This window comes from Rattus norvegicus, chromosome 4 (genome assembly GCF_036323735.1).
Source record: "Rattus norvegicus strain BN/NHsdMcwi chromosome 4, GRCr8, whole genome shotgun sequence".
Taxonomy (NCBI): Eukaryota; Metazoa; Chordata; class Mammalia; order Rodentia; family Muridae; genus Rattus; species Rattus norvegicus.
This window is the reverse complement of record NC_086022.1, coordinates 117,777,394-117,801,293: the sequence shown is the minus strand read 5'-3', so window position 1 is coordinate 117,801,293 and position 23,900 is coordinate 117,777,394. Positions and strand designations below refer to the sequence as shown.

The window sequence follows — 23,900 nt, the reverse complement described above, 5'->3', positions numbered from 1 at the left end:
GGTGTAATATCAGCAGAGGCAGAGGGTTAAACAGAGATCAGACAGACAGTCAAAAAGGATTTTATTTAAACCCCGACTCTCCCAGAGTGACTGTGTGTGCAGGGCTGTTTCCAGAAGTAGGTACATTGAGGCTTTAAGAGAGGGGAAAGACATTGCTAAAATCACCCATGTGAGGCACCAACATATAAGCAACAAAACAAAGTCCCAGAGAGAGGGTTTGGGTAGGTGAGAGTTGCTAGCACACATACTGAAAATAAGCAGTTTTCAGAAGAAAAAGTGTGAGATGAACTAAGAAGTAGGCAACTGTAACCCTCAAACTAGAAACAAACAAACCTGGGCAACAAGCCAACTGAGAAGTCTGGACACCAGACTTACAAAGTAGTCCTTATACATGTGTTCCCAGAGCTAAAGGAAACTACAGAGGGAAGGGTGGGAAAATACCTTATATTAAAGACAGCACATTAATGCAGAGTGTTATTGAAAGAGAACAAAGTGAACGTTCTAGAATTGGAAGTCACACTGAGAACTGGAGCAAGGGCCCAGCGGGAGATGTGAAAATGCACGGGAAAGATGGCTCAGCAGTTCTTAGGCACTGGCTGTTCCTACTGGGGACCCAGAACCCACAGGGCAGCTTGTAACCACCTGTAACTGCAGTTCTAGGAGACATGGAGAGGAGAGAGGCAGCCTGGAAATCTGGGGGTTAGAATACTCATCTCCCCCTCTCTGAGACAGAACCTCTCACTATGCAGCTCTAGCTGGCTGAGAACCCACCTGCCTCTACTTCCTGGTGCTGGGACCAAAAGTATGTGCTGCCACGTGCAGCTAACTCCCCACCCCAACGGTTGCTTGTGTGTGTGCACATGTGCAAGTCAGAAGCCAAGATTTGGGAGGTGCTGTTCTCCTTTCACCATATCACCATTCTCAGGTAGTCAGGTAGCCGGGCTTTGTGGCAAGTGATTTTAATGGCTGGGCCATCTTAGTTCTATTTTGGAGGGCTAGGAACCCACCCCTAGACTGTGTGTGTAGTAGGCAAGTGCTTTACGAATGAGCCCCAGCCCTTTCGTATTTTACTTTTTTGTATTTTTTGAAATAGAGTTTCATGTAGCCCAGGCTGGCCTCAAATTCACTATGTAGTGGAGGATAACCTTGAATTTCTGGTCCTCCTGCTTCCACTTTCCAAGAACTGGGATTATAGTTACATGTAGTCATGCCTGGTCTGTGCAGTGCAGGGACTGGGACCCAGGGTTTCCTGAATGCTGAATACTCAGCCACATCAGCTCAGCTCTCATTTTAACAGAAATACTTCCCTAAGTGGAATTCTGTTAGGGTACTAATTCAACTGAGTTTTCCTGACTTTTCCCTTTTTCTTTCTTTTCTTTCTTTCTCTCTTTCTTTCTTTCTTTCTTTCTGTCTATCTGTCTGTCTGTCTGTCTTTTCTTTTATTTTTCTCTTTTCTTCTTCCTTCCTTCCTTTCTTTCTTTCTTTCCTTCTTTCTTTCTTTCCTTCCTTCTTTCTTTCTTTCTTTCTTTCTTTCTTTCTTTCTTTCTTTCTTTCTTTCTTTCTTTCTTTCTTTCTTTCTTTCTTTCTTTCTTTCTTTCTTTCTTTCTTTCTTTCTTTCTTTCTTTCTTTCTTTCTTTCTTTCTTTCTTTCTTTCTGACAGAGTTTGGCTACTTAGTCCTGACTAACTTTGAACTCACAGAGATCTGTCTACCTGACATCCTGAGTACTGGGATTAAAACCATGCTCCATTGTGCCCAACTAGAGTTTCCTTTGTAAATACTTTGTAAATACATGATATAATCTGCACTTTCAACAATCAGCTATTCCCACTCTTGTTTTCACCAGAGATAAATTCGTTTGTTACTGTTTTGTTTTCCATTTCAGTTACATCTCTGGAGGCGGGGCTTCTAAAATAAAAACATAGGCCCGAGGTGGAGTTCCGTAGTAAGAGCGCCTGCTTAATATTCTGGATGATGCCCTCCCCCGCTTCCATTCTCAGCAAGCCCCTAAAGAAAAAAAGCCCACCCACCCACCTACATCACTCCTGTCTAAAAAGAAGGCTGCGGCTGGGGGTTGCTTTAGAGCGCCGTGTCGGATGCGGGGTCCTGCTGCGCCCCCTGGCGAGAGTAGAACTCGTCCGTCACGCTCTGCGGAATGCGCTTCAGCATCTCTTTAGGAAAGATGCGCAGCAGTTTCCAGCCCAGGTCCAGCGACTCGAACACTGTGCGGTTCTCGTAGGGACCTGGGGACCACGAAGGACCGTAAGGACCTCTGGCCCAGAAGGAAAGGGCTAGGCGGTCGCGGCTCCGCACCCAGCCGTGCCCCACCTTGGTTGATGAAATTCTTCTCGAACTTCTGCAGGAACTCCAGGTAGAGCAGGTCCTCGGAGGTGAGCGCCTCCTCCCCCACCACCGCTTTCATGGCCTGCACGTCCTTCCCGATGGCGTAGCAGGCGTACTACGGAAGAGCAGTGGTCAGCGTGGGCTCACCACCGCTGTAGGCTGAGCTCCCCTTGCTAGAGACCAGCTTTGCCTGGACAAGAACTTCTTGTCCAGGTGGGGCTCAGAACTTCAGCTTCTAAATCGGGGTTATCTTCATCCACTGCCCCTCTCCTTACCAGCTGGTTGGAGACATCTCCGTGGTCCTTTCTGGTCATGCCCTCACCTATGGCCGACTTCATCAGTCGTGAGAGGGAAGGGAGCACATTGATGGGTGGGTAGACCTGGGAGCACAAGAGAGTGACAAATAACTGGACAGACGCTCTCCTTCCATACACCTGTTCCTCCACACCCTTCTCAGGACACTCCTACTCATCCTGCAGACAATTAACAAGCAGAGCAGCCACACTACACCTGCTTCGCTCCCCATAGATTCTAGGCCTCCGTTACCAAGTGAGAGAGCCTGAGGTGGTCTGTATATGTGAATCCATGCAGGAAGGAAGCTGGAGCTAGGGCTAATGGGGTGAAATTAGCCAACACAACACTCTTTTTAAAAACATTTGATTATTTGCACAAACAAGTAGTATCTTAGAAGCATCTGTGTGTATATGTGTGTGTGCATGTGCGTTTATGTGTGTGCAGGTGTGTGTATGTGTGTGAGCATGTGTGTGTGCATGGGTGTGTGTATTCATGTGTATTTGTGTGTTTTGAGATAGGGTCTCTTCTGGGCTCAAACTTGCTTTGTAGCTAAAGATAGCTTTGAACTTCTGATCTTCCTGCCTCCGCCTCCCTAGCCCTAGGATTACAGGCTTATGCTGGGATTGCAGGCTGAGTTGTTGCTTGGTTTATGCAATGCTGGGATTGGAACCCAGGGCCTCCTACATGCTAGGCAGGCTCTTAAGCAATTGAGCTACACCCCGAGCCCTGTTACCTCTATTTCGTGTCACCAAAGCAAATTGTAACAGAAAGAGAAGTATTTTCTATTTGATGGCTTTCATATGCTTCATATGTTCTAGTGTATCCACCTCCTCCCCCAGTACATTGGTGTGATATGTAAACATGGGTACAGAGGATTAGGGACATATTCTCAATGTCAAGGGGGCTACCCTGAGGCTAGTTGTGAAGCACAGGCTCCCCCACCACCTAGCTCTGGACGCTGTAACTTTGGGCCAGCCTCTCATCCCTCTTGCACTGGAGTCATACATGACTTCACTGTCTTGGTGGCAAGGAAGCAGATGTGGAGGGAAGGGGGTGGATATTTGGAGGGAACAGTACCTGCCGGTTATGTAGCTGTCTGTCCACATAAATCTGTCCCTCTGTGATGAAGCCAGTCAGGTCTGGGATGGGGTGGGTAATATCTGCAAGCAAATGGCCTGCCCTCAGTGTGTGGGGACTGGGTGGGTTCACATCTACTGGGGACACGTGAGTTCTGCTTTAATCATGGGAGTGATGGGGTGGCTGGTGGGAAAGGAGGGGGGACTCTGGAGGGCAGGGGTGTGAGGCTACCGTCATTAGGCATAGTGAGAATGGGGATCTGGGTTATGGAGCCACCCCGGCCCTCCACACGGCCGGCTCGCTCATAGATGGTGGCCAAGTCTGTGTACATATATCCGGGGAAGCCACGGCGTCCTGGTACTTCCTCTCGGGCAGCTGAGACCTGCAGCACCCACAACAATGGGTATGTCAGGAGATGAAAGACTAGATTCAGGAGGAGAGATTAGGAGGCTGGACTGGGGTGGGGGGAAGAAGAGGAATGGCCAGCCTGTGACTGAGCCCTGGGAATCACTGATGGATGTGGGAGTGAGAGACAGGGAGGAGGTGGTTTGAACCTGAGGCCTTTAGCCAGCTTACCTCCCGCAAAGCTTCCGCATAGGAGCTCATGTCAGTCAATATGACCAGCACATGCTTCTCACACTGGTAGGCAAGGAACTCAGCTGTGGTCAGTGCCAGACGTGGGGTGATGATCCGCTCAATCCTGGAAGCCAAGCATGGCAGTGCTCAGGGAGCATGGAGGCCCAGGCCTGGGTTCCATGATACCCATGAACTGAATGTTCTCAAGAACAGTGGTTCTCAAGAGTGGATGTTTTCTGGCAATACAGATGCTCCCTTTCCTACTGTCCAGGATGAGCCCCCCTCCCCCAAGTCCCTTTCCTACTAGCAGTTCTCCTAGCGTACTTCCTGTATTTAACTGGCCACTTTCAGTTCGGAGGCTGTGGTCCTGTGGACCTCTCCTTAGCAATGCCGTCTCAGCCTTCAGAGTTCTGTTACTTACGTAATATGCAGGATAGTCTAGTAGGTTTCTAATTTCATCCGTGTGAACCCTAGATTTAAAACTCCATCTTTGAAACTTTCAAAATAGAGCATTTCTTCCCCCCCCCCCCCCCCGGGGCTGGGGACCGAACCCAGGGCCTTGCGCTTCCTAGGCAAACGCTCTACCACTGAGCTAAATCCCCAACCCCTAGAACATTTCTTAAATATTGGAACCTGCCTATAGAGGTGATTCAGGCATGAGGTTCTCTGACTGGAATAGCACACAGATGCAGAAAGCAAAGGGGCAAGTAGGGTCCTGGTCTGGCTTCCTAGCGGCCCCCAGGTTGCAATTTCCATATCTGTACAACCAAGAGTTATTCTCAAAGCTCTGGCCCATGGCTGTCGTTCTGGGGTGTCCTGAACCCCTAGTATCCCAGGTCTAGAAAAGAGGCAGGTCCCAAAGGCAGTCCGAGCTTAGAAGCACTCACGTAGGGTCATTGGCCAAATTCAGGAAGAGACAGACATTCCCCATGGTTCCATTCTGCTCGAAATCTGACTTGAAGAACCTGGCTGTCTCCATGTTCACCTAGACACATAGCCAGGAGAGCTATAGGTCCAGGCCACATGGCCAAGGGCAGGGCTTAGTCATGTCCAGCTTTTCTCAGCAAATCTTGGGGACTGACCAGCTTAACAGTCATGGGGCCACAGGTGAATAGTCACTGAGGTGGCCCTAGGGCTCAAAAAGGACTCACCAGGTCCCCCCATTGCAAATATCTGCCTCTTCTCACACCCAGCTTCTTCTTGTCCTTCCCTTGGCTAGTTACCTCCCCACACAGCTTGTCAGCCTCCCATTGAACCCCCTAAGGATTGAACCCATGGTATCCCCTTCCAGAAGTTATCTTGTCTCTATAGATCCTCTGGGCTCCTTCCCTAGGTCAAGTATGGCCCATCTTATAGCAGCAATGGCCCCTGGGCTACCTCAAGGGTCACCCTGCCCTGGTCACTGAGTCCTTCTCTGTCCATTTGGTCAGGCTGAACTTTTGGGGCTTCTCAGGATGCAGGACTGGGTGTCCCTCATCAGAATAGGCTGTGTCAGGGCCAAGGCAGGAGTGGCTGCTTCTCACAGCTTCCAGAACTTGCCTCCAGCTTCCCTTACCCCCATGGCTGCAAAGACAATGGCGAAGTTGTCTTCATGATAATCCAGCACAGCCTTGGATTTCTTCACCAGCCCAGCTTGGCGGCAGATCTGGGCTGCAATCTGAGAGAGGATGGGCCAGGAGGGAGACTGTCAGGGCCAGAGCCCCTTGTGTGGCTTGCCTGAGCATCATGGAGGAGGACAGACTGTTAGAGACTTTGGATGGGGAGAGTCCAAGCCCAGAGAGTAAGGAACTGCCCTGAATCCTGCAGTCTTTCCCCGGGTTGGGGATGGTCTGTTCTTTTGGCTGTGAAGGAGTTGAAGGCACCTGTGACAGGGGGCAGGGCTGAGTCCTAAAGGGTAGTCTTGGTGTGAATTCAGGCAGTTTAGTTTCAGGGCCTGCACCTCCTCAGCCTGCTGGACGAACATGTGTGACCATGCGAGCCCTCTGTCCCAAACCAAGACATGTTGGGGAGGGAGACTCTTGAAAGAGAGCTAGCATAGTCAGGAATGGTGAGGAAAGGCTATCTAGAAACTGTGTCATACCATTGGCTCTGAGAGGACCACATGGCTCCTGTCTGGTGGTGTAGTCAGGCAAACACTACTAGTACAAGGACTGAGTACAGGCTGCAGGTTTTTTACACTGGAGTCTGCTTGGGCTCTCTGAAGTTAGTGAGCAGTCCATTCACTAGGGACAGCATGCAACCTTTCCCTGAAGCAATGTGTGACTGTGTGTGTTGGGAGTGTCTCTTGTGCAGCCCTGACCTCCAGTGGCCAGGAAGCACCAGCAGGGTAGATACTTACACTGCATGGCACAGAAGTGCTCAGTACTCGCCTGGAAGCCCAGGCCTCGGATTGTCCCTGGTCCTTACCTCATTGTGGGGGAGCCCCGCTGCAGAGAAGATGGGAATCTTCTGGCCACGGGCGATGCTGTTCATGACATCGATGGGGGAGATTCCCGTCTGGATCATCTCCTCAGGGTAGATTCGGTCATGGGGATTGATTGGCTGGCCTGGAGGAGTGAACATGGAGCCAGGTTCAGGCTCAAGCCCATCTCTGTACCACCAGCCCCCAAGGTGTCTGTCGGCCAACCTTAACAGCAGCCTCTGCAACAGTGGAACTGCGCTCTGTGGGCACAGTGGCACCCAGGCACAAGTGTCACGCCCGGTTCTCTTGTGCATATTAGATGCAGCTTAAAAATGAAATTTCCTTTCATCTGAATAATGCCAGGGGCAGCTTCAAGTTCAAGCATGGGTCCAATGCTATCTTAGATTGTATTTCCTAGCACCTTAGACGCATGTGGCAGGTGGTGAGGACCTTAGCTAGACAGCCCTTCTCAACACTGAGGCACCTGACTGGTGTTCAGAGAACCAGAAGGTGGTTCAAAGTCTAGGTGTGAACAGACTGTGCTTTGCCACTAGCTTGGACTGTGGCCTGGTTAAATGAGGGGGCTCCACAGGCCCCCATTACTCTCTCAGAAAACAAATGGGCTGAGGTTGGGGGAGTCAGGAAGGTCTCCTCAAGAATAGCTAGGGTCCCCGGAAGGGCTCTGTCTCTGCTGTGCCCACTTCCTGCCCCAGCTCCTGGGAGAGAGCTTATGAAACTGAAGGCCACAGAGAATAGCTGGAGGTGCTGTGCACTGACAGAATGGAGTGCCAGGGGCAGTTTGGGGACTCTATGGTGTATCTGAGGACAGAGGGGCCTTTACTGATCTGCCTGTATATCTGATCAGCCATGGGGTTAGCACTACTTGGCCTGGATCTGTGCAGGACTTCCAAGAGTAGGTGGCAGAAAGAATGGCTTGGATCAGACAGATGCTGAGGCTGTGCCCTCAAAGCCATGCGCAGCCTCCACTCTCTTACCATTGATGTCCAGAAAGTCCTCTGCCATGACAGCAGGTCCTTTGTCAATGGGTTTGCCAGAGCCATTGAAAATCCGACCTGGGAGGGACAAGGGGTGCAGGTAGATGTTCATGCTCCCAGCATCTGCAAGGCCACGAGCTCCCCATACCCCTTCAGAATCTCTCTACCCTGTATTCTCCCCCTCCTGAGTCCCCAGCTACTACACACAAGGCATTTTGGAGTCATCCTGTCCACTGACCTGGGCCCAGGTGTCACTTATCAGAGAACCAGGCTCAGCCATCCCTTTCAACCTGCACCTGCAATGATTTAGCCTCACCCTCTCATCATGCAGCCTGGTCTATATGCTGGTCCCTGCACTAGGGATGGGAGCTAGAGAGAGAAAGTATAGCCTCAGAGAGCACATAGGAAACATTCAAGTACAGGCACTCTGGGCTTTGCCGGAGAAGCCAGGAAGACCGAGGTGCACACAGCCTGCCACTCTCACCCAGCATGTCCTCTGACACTGGAGTCCGCAGGATGTCGCCTGTGAATTCACATGTGGTCTTCTGGGAATCGATCCCTGAGGTCCCCTCAAACACCTGTGAGTTAGACACCGCTGCTGAGTGGCTTGCTGGAAAGAGTGGGGCTTCCCACTGTAGGCACTCAGTGCGCAGCTCCGAGCAGGGGAATCGGTCCTTCTTCCCTCCAAGACTTGTAAGATAGCACGGGAACTGTGAGTTTGTTCTTAGAATTGGCACACTTACCTGAACAATGGCTTTGGTCCCAGCCACTTCAAGCACTTGGCCACTCCTCTGAGTACCATCAGGGAGGGTAAAGTTGACAATCTCAGCGTACTGGGCAAACTGTTAGGGAGAAGAGTCACCCAGGGTGAAGCCAGGTCACCTCCCTGTTTCTCCTCCTTCTGATCTTAAACTACTGCCTGTTTTCTTGTGCCCTGGTGTGGGGAAGGGGATTTTGTTTGGGAGGGGCACACTGGAGTGAACTGGGACTTTAATCAGAAGCACGTGTTAGAGCCAAAGCTCCCTCCTTAGTGCAAGTTTGTGGCAGGCGGCTAATTACCCAAATGATTATTGAGCCCTAAAGCCATTAACTCATGAGCCTTAGTCTTTTCATCTTTAAAACAAGAATGCTAAGAATAAGTCTCACTCCAGAGGCAGCTGTGCAGGGTGGGAGCCACACAGGCAAGCTGTGCACATAGCCAGGCAGGGGTGGGGTTTCCTGAGCACCAAGGAGAAGCACACTTGTCACCAGAAGAAAGACTCCCTGTTTTCCAGGTGTCCCTATGAACCAGTGATACCAATTCCTAGTTATGGAACTGGAGTTGATGCCTGTTTAATGAGTGACAACCCATTCCTAGCTAAGGAGTGGGGAATGGGGGGGTTGCTGACATCTGTGTAAAGCTTAGGAATTTAAACACAGGTCAGGTCAATAGGCAGGGAGCAACATGTTCCTGGCCATCCTCTCTAATCAGCAAGAAAATGAAAATGAAAACCATGGTGAGGTACCACTGCACACCTGCTGATGTGGTGTGATGGTGGTGGTGGTGATGGTGATGGTGGTGGTGGTGGTGGAGGTGGAGGTGGTGGTGGTGGTGGTGGTGGTGGTAGTGATGGTGGTGATGATGGTGGAGGTGGTGGTGGTGGTGGTGGTGGTGGTGATGTTGGTGATGGTGGTGGTGGTGGTGGTGATGGTGATGGTGGTGGTAGTGGTGGTGGTGGAGGTGGTGGTGATGGTGGTGGTGGAGGTGGTGGTGGTGATGATGGTGGAGGTGGTGGTGGTGGTGGTGGTGGTGGTGATGTTGGTGATGGTGGTGGTGGTGGTGATGGTGATGGTGGTGGTAGTGGTGGTGGTGGTGGTGGTGATGATGATGATGATGATGATGCTAATAAAGGCAGATTACACACACTACTGTGGATATGGAGAAATCGGAACCCTCTTTATTCTTCCAGGTGGACTATAAACCAATGCACTGAGGAAAGCAGTGTGCAGTCCCTCAAAAGGTTAGAATAGAGTTACCATTTGCCCTTAGAAGTTTTACTCTTAGATATGTACCTAACAACTAAACACATATATATTCACATAAAACCTTGACTGTAAATGCTCATGGAAACATTATTCATAATAGAAAGGGAAGGATGGAAAGAAAGAGAGGAAAAGAAAACAGGGCTGGAGGATCTAGTTCCAGAAGATCCAACACTTTCTTCTGGTCAATATGGGCATTGCATTCATGTGTATACACACACACACACACACACACACACACACACACACACACACACAAACCAAAAAGAACAAAGAGCTATTGGAAAAGGAAACCACAACAAGCTCTACCAATCAGATTCAGAAAACAATAAAAGAAATATGTATGTATGTGTATATGTATATATATGTATGTATATATATATATGAATTTAGAAGAAATGAATGAAGACTTAGGCGACTACAACTCAAGCCAGAACTAATTAAAAATTAATAGAAAGGCAGAACAATCTTACAATTTCTTTTTTGAGAAAGGTCTCACAATATAGCTCTGTCTAGCCTGGAACTCAATTTGTAGATCAGGCTGGCCTTAAACTCAGAGATCTATCTGCCTCTGTCTCGTGAGTGCTGGGATTAAAGGTGTGTGATACCTTTCTTGGCTGATTCTGTGAAGATATTAAATAGTTTAAAGCATTGGCCAGTGAGAGTTATGCCAGGAAATTTTAATAAGCAAGAACAAATAATTTGAAATTTTCTTAAACTTTTTAAAAGATACTGGGTTTAATTCATTTTATGAGGCAAGCATGACCTTGAAACCAAAATAAAACCCTGATAGGAAAGTTGGAGGCTACTTGATCTCTATCCCCAAATCCTAACTGAACATTCACACATGGAGTTCAGTGATGGATTAAAAAGACCACGTTACAAACTCAAAGAAAAAAAAAAACAGAAAAAAATGAAGATAGCCACATAGGACTAAGTTCAGAGCACAAGGTTACTCTAACGGAACTCTCCAGTGAAGCGCATCTTATTAATGGATTATAAGATCTAAAAATCAATATCCTAAAAGTTGGAGAAGAAAGTTAAAAAATTGTCTAAGGTGTCCTGGAGATGGCTCAGCAGTTAAGAGTTCACAATATCCTCTAACTGCTTTTGGCTTCTGGTGGCTCCTTGGGGGTGTGGTGGAGAGAGAGAGAGAGAGAAGGAGAGAGAGAGAGAGAGAGAGAGAGAGAGAGAGAGAGAGAGAGAGAGAGAGGGAGAGAGAGAGAGAGAGGCAGAGAGGAGGAGACAGAGAGACAGAGAGAGACACACACACACACACAGAGGCAGACAGAGACAGAGGGGGGGGCAGGGTAGCGGGCCCAGCCAGTTTGCTTACAGCAACGTCACAGATGAGAACACACTGGGGGTCTACAGAGATGTGTGATGGCGGGTCCTTCCACAGACCCTGCTGGGACTCAGGTCAGGGCACACTTCAGAGCAAGCACTCCTGCCTCACACCACTGTCTATCTGTATATGTACTGTGGCACTGAGGGTAGCATCCAAGGTAGTGAGCTTGCTAAGCACGCATACTGCTCCTGACACACCTGCTGCAATATTTATCTTCACATACAGTAAACACACAGGCCTCTCTGTAGCTCTTACACCACAGAGAGAATCAGGGTAAAAGGATGTGTATTCGTAAACTATTTGTAGCAGCAGAACCTGTAAACAGAATGGGACTACTCAATAAATCCATATTAGCTTTTTTTTTTCCTTTCTCTTTGCCTGACAAATGCAACTTAAAGAAGTCTTTGTTTTGGCTCATGGTCTGAGAGGATTTAGTTCACCTCGGTGCGAAAGGCTTGGGACAGAACTTGAGGTGGCTGGCCACAAGAAGAGGTGAATTCTGGTGCTCAGCTTCGGTTCCCCCTTTCCCTTTTTATTCAGCCTGGGACCTCACCTTATGGGATGATGCCACCTACATTCTGGGCAAGTCTTCCATTCTTTTTTTTTTTTTTAATATTTATTTATTTTATGTATTTGAGTATACTGTAGCTGTCTTCAGACACACCAGAAGAGGGCATCGGGTCTCATTACAGATGGTTGTGAGCCACCATGTGGTTGCTGGGATTTGAACTCAGGACCTCTGGAAGAGCAGTCAGTGCTCTTAACCACTGAGCCACCTTTCCAGCCCCCAAGTCTTCCATTCTTATTTAAACCTTTCTGGAGGTTGCTCTTACACACATACCTAATGGCACGTCTCCTAGGTGATCCTAAAACCTAGTTGACACTGAAGGTTAAGCCCTATAAATAGTATACCCAGAAACACAGCCTGCTGGGACACCATACAACAGGGGTGCAGGCAGCTCTCCCCACCTGCGCTGTTCACCTGTAGAAGAGCACAGACTCCAGGTTTCACGGGTCTGGAGGCAACGGGACAGATGATTAGCAGTCTTTCCTTTGTTTCTCTGGGTACAAGGAGCATGCGTTATTTTTGCTATTAAAATATATTAACATTTGGTGACATGTTTTAGTGCCGGAAGTTATCATCATCGTGGCTGTCATTCTGTCTCCTTATGGCCACACACTAGTGACCTTACGGGTCTGGGGAGAGTTGGATAGACTAGTAACCAGGGTGGGGATACTCTCCCAGGGTTTCCCTTCTCAGATTTTCAGTGATGACTGTCACCGAAGACGGTTTTGTTTGTCCTTTTCTCCCAGCGGTCTCTAGATCCCGTGGTGTGGGGTTTCTCTATGAGTGGCTCTTCCCAGCCCTAATTTCTTCGAAGTGGTTGAGTTGCGGAAGCCCAACCGTTTCGCCTCTCAACCACAAGAGGGCACTCAAGAGCAGAGAGCCAAAGGAAGTGAGTGCTACAGCAAAGTCCCACTCTTTAGTCCTCTGCTCCCTTTCGTGCGAGCCTGGGGTCTTATCTAAAACCACCCCTGTCTCCTGTGTTTGTCCTCTCACTAGAGAGATCGGACTGTCAGCCTGAAGAGTAAAACTTCAACAGGGAATACTAACTTGGGCTTAAAAGAAACCAAGCAATAAACCAGCTCAACAAAAGCGGGGGTGGGAGGGGTTGGGGATTTAGCTCGGTAGAGCGCTTGCCTAGCAAGCTCAAGGCCCTGGGTTTGGTCCCCAGCTCCGGAAAAAAAGAAAAAAAAAATCGGGGGTGGGGGGCGGCGCGGGGAAGAGGGAGGCAGGGAGGCAGGGAGGCAGGGAGGCAGGGAGGCAGGGAGGCAGGGAGGCAGGGAGGCAGGGAGGCAGGGAGGCAGGGAGGCAGGGAGGCAGGGAGGCAGGGAGAGAAATGCAGCTCAGGATACAGCACAGCTCTTGCCTGACATGCATAAGGTCCTGGGTTTGATCTCTAGCCCCTGGGTCGTGGGTCGGAGAGACTAAGAGATGAAGGAGGGCCAGCTTGGGTAGGCCGGGCTAGTACTAGCCCCAGCCCCCACTTCCCCAGCCTGTACCCTGTGTGCTTATGCTTTTTACAGCCTCTCACAGACAAGAGGAAACTTTGCAGGTGACTTGAGAAGCGACAGAATTAAAAAGAATTAAGACAAGGTCTCTGAATGGACAGCTTAAAAGAAACCTGGGATATAGCCTAGGGCCTAGGAGAGGGACTGAAGAGTCTTACCTTGACTTGGTCCAGCACCACCAGAGGCCCATTGACGCTGCATACTGTCCTGTAGGCTGGGGGAGGGGAGGGGTGTGTGAGGGTCTCACCCTTATGTCCCACTGTGCTCTACCTCCAAGAGAATCTGCATGGGCACACACACATTCATGCAGAGAGAGAGAATCATCCTCTGTCTCCTGCCTTCTGTGCACCCCCACTCCTCCTCAGCCTGGGCCATCAGGGTCATTAGCTGTGACAGCACCAGCCACCATTGCTGTAAGGGTCAAGCCCCTGCCACAGGCCCCCCACTGTCTCGACACCTGCAGGATGCTGGAGGAGGGCATGAGGGCAGAGGCCTCCTCAGAGTCCTGCCCAGGCCTGCTGAGCTCCCTACCCCATGTGCTTCCCCTCTGGCCTCAACCCCCACCTCTTCTACTCCCCTTACCCAACTCCACTCAAATTTTCCAAAAGGTTCTGGGCCACAGCTGTGGCCTCCTGGACCCTTCCCCAGGCCCCCACTGCCCTCCCTTCACCCTGCACTGATGAGCTCTGTGGGATGAGGGGCGCTGTAGCCCTCTGTGTCCTCCACCAAGCCCTGACCAGGTCCCACCAGCTCACTGGGCATCCTGTGGGGGAGGGAAGGGTGTAGACAGACAGACAGACAGACAGACAGACAGACAGACACACACACACACACACACACACACACACACCATAGTGAGAGCAGAGCTCAGCTCCCAGGGTAAGACCCATGGACTGTCAGCCAGGAAGCCCACCTTTGGTCCTGCTAAGTGCTGGGGCTAGCTGGGGATTCTGAGTAGGCTGTGGTCCCTGGTCTGTGGTAAGGGAGTACCATGGCTCATCCCTTTCAGGGATTCTGGAGTGCACCAGTAACACAGTAATTTAGACAAGTAATTTAGCCAGACCAGATGAATGGGATGCTGGGAAGGAACTGGGTCACTCACAGATGACAGAGTTCAGGGAAGGTGGGCACAGTGGGCCTGGAGCTGGGAAAAGGCAGGCTTGTGGCAGATCTGGGGAGGGCCTACCCTGTGCTCCCCATCAGCCCACACTGGTTCACAGCATGCCTGGCCCCAGAAGAAGTCAGTGTCCCTGTCCATGCCCTCCCAGTCATTTAAGCTGCATTCACACTGTGTGTGCACCAGAAGGAACAAGTGTGCAAGGCCAACCTTCCCAGGGTAAGGACCATGCAAAGCTCAAGGCTGAGCCAGGCGAGTGCTGCAGCACATCCCTTCCCTTCCCTCTACACTAAAGGAGGCCTACCCTTATCAGAGGCAGGATCCAGAAGCCCCTGCTGGAGTGAAGGGCCAGCTCCTATCCTGCATTTCTCCCTCAGGCCAGCCTTATCACCATGGCCAATGGCTCCCCTCAGCCTCCTCCTGCAGCACCTAGTCTCACAGGAGACCACTACAAACAACACCAGGCACATTCCCCCAGAGGCTCCTTTTCCTTCTCATCTTCCACCTCTAGCATCCTTGGAAGAAACCCACAATGTTCCCCACTGAAGGGCTTCTTACAGACCAGACCAGGCCCTGCCCCTTCCCTCTCTTCCTCCTCCCTTCCTTTCTTTGAGCACGGCTGTTCTGGCTGTTGAATGCCATCCAACCACCACCAATGAAGGCAAATAGACGATCACTCAAAGGGATGGCCTATTATCCAATGGAAGGACAGAGTGAGCGTGGTGTTACTGAAACTATCAGGAACTACAGGGACACTGTTGAGATGGGAGGATCAGGACAGCCGAGTGAGGTGAGCAACAGGATGGGTCTCATGGAGGCCAAGATGGGCAGATGAGTTGTGAAACCAGTAGGCAAAAGAGTTGAAGAGTCTATGGGACAGACATGAGACCAGATTGGGTGCTCAGGGAAGAAATGCCCTCAAGTAGGGGATGCCCTCAAGTTAAGGGGAGGTTTACAAGCAGCCCCAGGGAGTTGTGGAAAGTGCTCATGGCAGAGTTGAAATAAGCCCTGGTTTGTTTGTTTATTTGTTTGTTTGTTTGTTTGTTTGTTTAGCTCCTCAGTGCCTTGAGGGACAGAGAGGCTAGAGACATTCATGACTCCCAGGCTGGCTTCCAGTGTTGGGAGAGCCGTCAGGGATGGCCTCTGCTGTGCTCAGTATAAGGCAGACACAGGAATACATAGGGCTGTTTGATCTGGGAGGCACTAACTGGTTCCATGAACTCAGTATTCCCATGCGTCCCACATCAGAACCAACAGGTTTCTCCATCTTGGTCCCAGGCCAAATGGGAGTCCTGATGCCCAGCCCAAGGGCCACATTCCAAACTCCTGCCCGCTGAGGACAATGGAGGAAAAGATGAGAAAGAATGTGTATAGGGGAAGGGCAGGGGCGGGGGGGGGGACTGGTGGACCACGTGACATACACTCTGATGAAATTTTACACACTGAAATGGTGTAGAGTGGAGCTAGTGAGACCAGTAGAAGCAGGACCAGTAGCAGCACCTGACCAGGATGGGAAGCAGACAGTTAGGCAAGTGTTTCCAAGCCTGAGAGAGCTGGCTTTTGCTAGATCCATAGACTTGGGGGAAGACAGCGGTGAGCTTAGGGTCAAGAGACTGCAGCATGTCTGGGTCAGAGTGCCTTGTCTCAGGAGGGAAAAGAACCATAAAGCCCAAAGGGATCACTTGAAGTCTCACAATCTTGGGAGGCCAGCCTTTCTGCTTTCTTCTGTGACAGCCTGCCCCCCCCCCATCTTCAATACTTCATAGTCTGCCCTGTGTCATTTCTATCCAACAATTTTACCTGGAGAGGGGGTACCTGGAGATGAAGGTTAGGGACTAGAGGCTGGGCTCCCTGCTTGATATGGAGTAGGAAGGGTGGGGGGCAATGCTGGTGGCCTGGCTGACCCTCTGGGACTCAGGTAGGGAGAGCATAGCCTTGCTCAGTCAGACCACATAATGACCCCTGTGAGGTCTCTGAGCCATCTCAGCACACCCAGCTCTAGGCAGGGATGACAGAGTGACTGGAGACAGACAGAACTCTCTCTGTATTATGGAGCCCTCGCTTTAGAAAGCTACTCAAGTACCACTTCCTATTCAACAGCGACTGCAGGCATTTCAGGCCTTGCCCTTGCCTACCTCTTACAGCATGTCTACCCGACCTCTCTGAGGGATTGTAGACTCCAACTTTCTCAGAGCCATCTGCTTTATTGGGAGGGGGGGGGAGACTGATAAGGTCTCATTCTTGTTTCATTTGAGTTGTCATTTATTTGCCTTGATCAGTGACAGTTGGGTAGCATTCACAGTGCAGGCTTGCTTCAAATTCCCTTTTATTGACCAGGGTGACTTCAAGCTTGTGGCCATCCTCCTGAGAGTTAGGTGCATAGACACGACAGCACCCCTAGGTTTGGGCTGTCCAGTTAGGACTCGTGCAAAGGGAAACCAAACTCCAAAGGTCTCCCTGGCTGGTGGGCACCCTGACTGTGTCCCTTGCATGGAGCGGTAAACTAAAGTGGAGAGATTTGGCTGGTTCTGGGGCACTCAGGGATTATGGCCACCGCCCACCCAGAGATGTCCCACTTGACCCTGAAGAAAGAAACAGGATGGTGAGCTGGCAGGAGCGAGTTGGCTCCTCTGACCTCAGGGCACTCTCTCAATGGACTTTCCTCAGACTCAGCAGACACTCTCTGCTCTGCCCAACCCCTTCCATTGTCTCTGACACTGGAGTTGCTTTGGGGGCTGCGGGGTGGAAGAGAGCTCCCTACCCCCACGACCCAGTGGCCTTCCCTTGAAAGGCGCAGCAGGGCTCCTACAAGGCCCTAAAAGGCCCTAATTAGTGCAGGCCCTGCTACACCTGCACTGTCCGATCTTGGTCCCCCCCCCACATCCCTCCTCCCCAGCAGGCTGGAGGCCAGGGTTGGGGCAACCCTAGGGCAGCAGATCCTGCTCCTCCACCCCTGGGGGAGGGGTCACCGTTGGAAGATGGGTCTTAGAATCAAACCTACTTGTTAGGACCCTACTGTAACTTCTTCCCCTTTGGGTTAATAACCTGGCTCCATCCCTCCAAATTGTCCTTTTGCACCTTTGCATAAGCTGGACACCCCCCCCATGCAATGCTGCATGTCTAGCCATTGACCCCATGAAGCTGCACCTCTACAATCAGCAGAGACCCTCCGGGATTAAGGGTGGCTCCACTGGGCAAGGAGGGCCCTGATCCCAAGGTGGATATCGCTGGCACTCATATTCAGTCCCATCTTTGTTCTTCCCCCTCTTTTCTGGCCAGCTCTGTCCCTCAGCATAGCATTAAGACACACTTCCACCACAGTTGTACCCTGTGAGGGCCAGACTCTGATGATCAGACTTGCCTCTGTGCAAGGCTACAAGAGCCCTTGGGACCCTGACCCTCTGGGGTGGCCCATCTCCTAGGCTCCCTGTCCAGTTCTCCAGCCTGAGCTAGAGACCGGTGTTTCAGAGTAGAGTGCCTAGAGGAGGGTAAGGGAGACAGCCTACCTGTGTAAGGCGGACAACAGCCACACTTCCCAGGAAGAACATCTCCCAGATACCCAAGATAAATGGAGGGGGAATGGGGAGCTAGGCTGACCCAGTCTAGGAAGGTGTCCTTGGAGGGCTAGCCAGGCCTCTAGGGATATCCTGTGAGGACTGTCAGCCTGTGGTAAGGTGATGGACGGTACCACAGCAGAACCTGGAGTGCATCCTTCTGTAGCCTTTGCTGCGTCACTGTGAGCATGGCCTTATTGTCTTGGGTGGGGGGAGACTGTCACAACGTACAGGGTGTTGACAATAAACATGGTCAGTAGGAGGAAACTGGGGAGAGGCTGCTTTAGCTTGAGCCCTCCTACCTGGAGGAATACATGGTGGGTGAGGTGTGGCACACAAAGGTTGTACCAGGAGATCCTTTGTGGATCCCTGTAAGGCCACATTCCAGAAGGAAAGCTGAGCCGGGAGGTGCAGACATCTGCCCCACCCAACCTGGCAGCTCTCCTTTGCACGAAGGTGGGAGAGTCTGTGGGGCAGAGTATCGAATAGCCCCAAACCTGGGCACAATGGTGCCCTCTCTCCACTGATTTCTGGGCTCTCATGACCCAAGCTTTTGCCTAGGGGGCTATCTCTGGACTCTGTGTTCCTGAGGCAGGGCCTTCTGGCCTCTGTGAGAAACCGGGCCTGCCCCCTTGCACCTTTCTCCCTAGTTGGTGCACATTGTGCCCATGGCAGCCCCAGACAGTCCCAGCACCCAGGGCCATGGTCCCTGAAGGCTGAAAGACAATCTGCTTGCTCTGAGCTCAGCCGTGGGGCGCCCTGAATGTATACTGCACCTCCTCTGTGGGGTTGGGTGACTCTGGAGTCAGGGTGAAGGAGTGGCTGTGTCTAGCTCCTTCCCCTCCCCCAGCACATCCTGTTAAGGAGCCTCAGGCTCTGGTCAGCTGGGGCTACTCAGGCTGGTTTACTCCAGAAAGCTGGACTATCAGGCCAGGGAGAGTGACCTTGGACAAGAACGTGAGGGGTGGCTTTGGCCCTGTGGGCCTTGCCAGGTTTTCGACACTGGCGTGACTTACCCCTCCAGATCAGGCACAGTTGCCTACTGACCAGATGAGAAAGGCACACCATGTGTGAACCAGTACATGTTCTTACCCCAACAGTATACACTCATTACTGCAGTTACACTTCATGTAAGCGTGAATCCACTTGAACACACATGTGCATCACATTCAGGCACACACACACACACACACACCTCACCTCCACCCTGTGTGTACAAACATGCACACACATGCTGTTACATGTCTTGTGCCCCTGCCCCCAAGTGGAGAATGCCCTTCTAGTACATGTCTTTATGGATAGATTTTCCCCCTAGAAGGTGATGCAGGCATCCGTTGGCACAACACACCAGATACTGAATTCCTCAAGCCAAGTGCCCACCGACTATACTGCTATACACATCAGTACAGATCACTCTGTACCCACTCATACACGCTCGCCTGTGTTCTCCTTCCCTCCCTCCCCCCCCCCTCCCTCCCTTCCTCTGTCTCTGTCTTTGTCTCAAACTCAAGCTGTCTCTGTCTAGGTCTGTCTGGGTCTGTCTGTCGTCTGTCTGTCTGTCTGTCTGTCTGTCTGTCTGTCTGTCTGTCTGTCTGTGTCTGTCTGTCAGACTGTCTCTCAGGCTCTCTCTGGACTTTGGATCTTAGGATCCTGATGATAACTCAGCCCTCTCCTCTGGGCCAGCCTGAATAGGGACCTCCATCCTGCCACCTGCAGAGGTGACCCAGGCACACAGGCTCTATCTAGAGGCGATGCTGCAGAGTTCTTCTGGACTCATAGCTCCTGATCTCCCTAGGTCTTGGTCCTGTTTCTGAGGCAAAAAGCAATGATCCCAGCAGCCCACTCCCTCACCAGTTGGACGTGAATACTCACTGACACGGGGGTGGGTGATGTAGTTTCGGGTCACAACCTGCACATGCTCTCGGGCTGTGCCTGGGTCGCAGCTATTGCTAGTGAATCCCGAGGGCCTGCCGTCTACTTGTGTGGCCATGGCGTGTGGAGAGCTGCAGTCAGTGCCTGAGGAGACTGGTGGTAGCTCTAAGACTTCAGTTTCAGCTAGAGCTGGCTGCTCAGCCTGTGCCAGCGGCCACCCCTCCCCTTCCCTATGTCTCTGCTTCCCTCCTCTGCCAGGTTGACTGTAAACAGGGAAGCTGGCACGCACCAGTTCCCAAGGTTTCTCAGGCACAGGCTCAGCAGGGCCTGTAGTGGCTGCCCCACTCAGTCCCGAAAGCTTGCAATGAATGGCAGAGCAAGGTGCCCAGATGTCTCTCAGCACAGTTTCCATAGTGAGTGTGGCTTCAGCTTTCCTTCTTTTAACAAGTCCTTGTCCCCCACCTTATGTTTCTTTGGTTTCCTCATGCCCTATTTCTGGCAGGTTGTCTTCTCAACCTGCACCCTTTGTCCTGAGCCACACCTAGATACCCTTTCCTCTCCAATTCCATCATCTTGTCATCTTTGAGGGCCATCTCCTGGCCAGTTACAGGCCACCTGCTTCAGTAAGCTACCACGTCCCTTAAATCAGTCTGTGCTGTCTTCCCTGCCACTCTCTCCAGCATTGTCCACTTCAGGTCTCTGCTCCCCCTCTCATGCCTCCCATTCTGTAAAAGAACTCTTCGGTTGGGGGTTGTGTGTGGCTAATAAGGAGCAGACTCCTGTTTGCATGCGTCCATAAATCTACATAGCTGAAGAAATCATGTAAGCTTATGCCTGTGGTCCCCTGTTACCTTTCTGTGTGAAATTTTGCTGCATATTTAAAAAGCTGTTATTGTGGGTAATTAACTGTGATGGTTAACTTTGACTGCCAAGTTGACAAGACTTAGAATCACCTAGAAAGTATAGCCAGCCCATCCCCCTCCTACAACCACCATGCCTTCCTACCATACTGAATTGCAATCTCAAACCGTGAACCAAAATAAGGTTTTTCTTCATTGTTTCTTCTTCCAGATACTTTGTCATAGCAATGAAGAAGTAACTAATATGGGAAGGATTAGGAGGAGGTGGCACTTGGGGTGGGCTTTGAGGTTTCAAAGGACTTGCATCGAGTGTTCTGTCTGCTTCTTCCTGCTTGTGGATCTGGATGTGAGTTTCCAGCAGCTGCTCCAACATCACGCCTGCCTACTGCCATGCCACCCCACCATGATGGCCATAGACTCTAATTCTCTGCAACTCGTCTACACATTGCCTTGGTCGTGGTGTCTTATCACTGCACTAGAAAAGTAATTAATACAGCAGGACAGCATTCAGGCTGCAGCATGGTTTCTGCTCATCTCTCTTCTGCAGTGAGCAATGGCAGCAGGCAGAGCAAAGATATGAAGTGTGCAGTTTCTCAAAGAAGAGGGAGAGTTTAGAGTTACAGTTGAAGCAGGATCAAAAAGCAGAACTGTGAGAGATGTTTGAACCTTTAAAGAGAACCTGGTATTCTGCTCTGGGACAATAGGAAATGGGCTCAGAAGGCAAGCTCACCTATCAGAGGCCCCAAGTTGTGAAAATGCAAGTTCATTTGACAGGAGAGAGCCTGCACTGAGGAATCCCCAAGTGTTTTCTGATCTTTGACTGCTGGAGAGAACAGAGCCTACTCCAACTGTGGGAGAAGAGGCCAGACCACATCTCAGGCAGATAGCAGAACTTGGTAGTAGCATCCACTCCTTGCTGGTTTTACAGGCATAAAATGTAGGTGTTACACAGCTGTGGAGGCTTGCACAAGGTTCTAGAAAGCTTTTAAGGCCAGTTCACGTGTGGCAAGTTTGAATCCCCTGCAAAGAGGCCTTGAGAAGCCATTGTATGAAACTGTGAGGGTAAAGCTTAAGTTGTAATAGAGATGTCAGGCCATTAGTGTCTGTTGAGGAAAGCTGTTGGCATAAATTGAGTTAGCTTACTGTGAGTGGCAGAACTAAGGGACAGAGCTACCCAAGCCCATTGGCACCTTGACATCTCTGTCTGGATTCTTGGTCCCAGATGTCAGAGCTACAGGATTTGTATTTACCCTGCTGGACTCTGGTCTTTTTTTTTTTTTTTTTTTTTTTTTTGGCCCAGTCTTTTCTTGTTATGTGGTGGTTTGAACGGGTTTGGCCCCATAGATTCATGTGCTTCAATGCTTGGCTCATAGGGAGTGGCACCATTTGGAGGTGTGGCTTTATTGGAGTGGGTGTGGTCTTGTTGGAGGAAGTGTGTCACTGTGTAGGCAGGCTTTGGGGTCTTCTATGCTCAAGCTCAGCCCAGTGTGGAATCAGAGCCTCCTGCTGGCTGCCTGATGAAGACAATCCCCCTCCTGCTGCCTGCAGATCAAGATGTAGAACTCCTTCTCCAGCACCATGTCTGCCTGCATGCTGCCTTCAAGCCATGATGAAAATGCACTGAGCCTCTGAAACTGTAAGCCAGCCCCAGTGAAAGGTTTTCCTTTATAAGAGCTGCCTTGATCATGGTGTCTCTTCACAACAATGGAACAATAAGACAGGCCCATTCATCCCTTTTGGAACAGGAAAACTTACTCTGTGCCGCCATGTGTTGACAGTGTGTAGTGGTGGCTCACATCTTTAATCCCAGCACCCAAGAGGCAGAGGCAGAGGCAGAGGCAGAGGCAGAGGCAGAGGCAGAGGCAGAGGCAGAGGCAGAGGCAGAGGCAGAGGCAGAGGCAGAGGCAGAGGCAGAGGCAGAGAGGCAGAGAGGCAGAGAGGCAGAGAGAGAGGCAGAGAGAGAGGCAGAGAGGCAGAGAGGCAGAGAGAGAGGCAGAGAGGCAGAGAGAGAGGCAGAGAGGCAGAGAGGCAGAGAGGCAGAGAGGCAGAGAGGCAGAGAGGCAGAGAGGCAGAGGCAGAGAGGCAGAGAGGCAGAGAGGCAGAGAGGCAGAGAGGCAGAGAGGCAGAGAGGCAGAGAGGCAGAGGCAGAGAGGCAGAGAGGCAGAGAGGCAGAGAGGCAGAGAGGCAGAGAGGCAGAGGCAGAGAGGCAGAGAGGCAGAGAGGCAGAGAGGCAGAGAGGCAGAGAGGCAGAGAGGCAGAGAGAGAGAGGCAGAGAGGCAGAGAGGCAGAGAGGCAGAGAGGCAGAGAGGCAGAGGCAGAGGCAGAGGCAGAGGCAGAGGCAGAGGCAGAGGCAGAGGCAGAGGCAGAGGCAGAGGCAGAGGCAGAGGCAGAGGCAGAGGCAGAGGCAGAGGCAGAGGCAGAGGCAGAGGCAGAGGCAGAAGCAGAGGCAGGAGGATCTCTGAGTTTGAGGTTAACCTGGTCTACAGAGTGGTTTCCAGGACAACTAGGGAAACCCAGTGTCAAAAACAAAAACAAAAAGACAAAAAAATTAGTATGTAATTTTTAAAAATAGGGTCTTTCCGTTATTTTGTCTGTGTTTGTCTGAATCTCCACACTTTGAGCAACGGTGGAATTGTGAAGACTTTAAGAATCTTAAAGATGGATTAAACACACTTTAACTTTACATCAGACTTTAGAGCCCAAGGTGGAATGGTGTTGTTGAGAAGTGACGTTTATGTGCCAGATTAGCAGTGAGGGGGATGATGGGTAATCGATTGTCACTTTGATGGGATTTAGAGTCATCCTACTATCCATCCCTCTGGATATCTGTCAGGGCATTTCCAGGGTTTTAACTGAGGAGAGAGGACCCAACCTGAATGTGGAGACAGCAATCCTCAGACTGGGGTCCCAGACTGAAGACATTAAATGAGAAAGAGACCTAAGCACCAGCATTCACCCCAGCTTCCTGACTGAGGGTGCAGTGTGACCAGCTGCCTCACTTCTGTGGCTATGCCTTCCCACCAAGATGGACTGCACCTTCAATAAAATAAACGAGCCCAAATAAACCTTTCCTTCCTCACCTCGCTTCTGCTACATGTGCTGTTGCAGTAACTGGAAAAGTTAGTGGTACAGTGGGTGGACAACTTCCTGAGAACCTGTAATCATTGCTACCAACAAAGGTTGCATGAAAACAAACTGAAGAAGATGAGCTTTTTCTGAGTGCTTCATGTTGCACAGGCCCTCTCCAGACCGCAGTCTTGCTCTGGCTTTCCTCTGATCCCTCTCAGATCTTTCACTATGTACCGTTCAGCTCCTTGAAGGGCTTACTGCCCATGAAATGAGTATTTTGAAGTTTGAAAGGAAAGCTTA

General features: G+C 50.9%; 1 protein-coding gene across 1 annotated transcript; it reads right to left on the bottom strand.

Moving 5' to 3' along the window:
* Positions 1-1,190: 1,190 nt before the first annotated feature.
* Atp6v1b1 (ATPase H+ transporting V1 subunit B1) lies at positions 1,191-19,850 on the bottom strand. The gene is given in 14 exon segments (NM_001107867.2): positions 1,191-2,242; positions 2,328-2,457; positions 2,618-2,722; positions 3,714-3,796; positions 3,945-4,095; positions 4,290-4,413; positions 5,177-5,274; positions 5,845-5,946; positions 6,696-6,835; positions 7,686-7,763; positions 8,170-8,263; positions 8,429-8,527; positions 13,287-13,342; positions 19,672-19,850. Coding segments are annotated over 14 exon segments (1,542 nt in total). The 5' UTR covers positions 19,790-19,850; the 3' UTR covers positions 1,191-2,078.
* Positions 19,851-23,900: the final 4,050 nt, after the last annotated feature.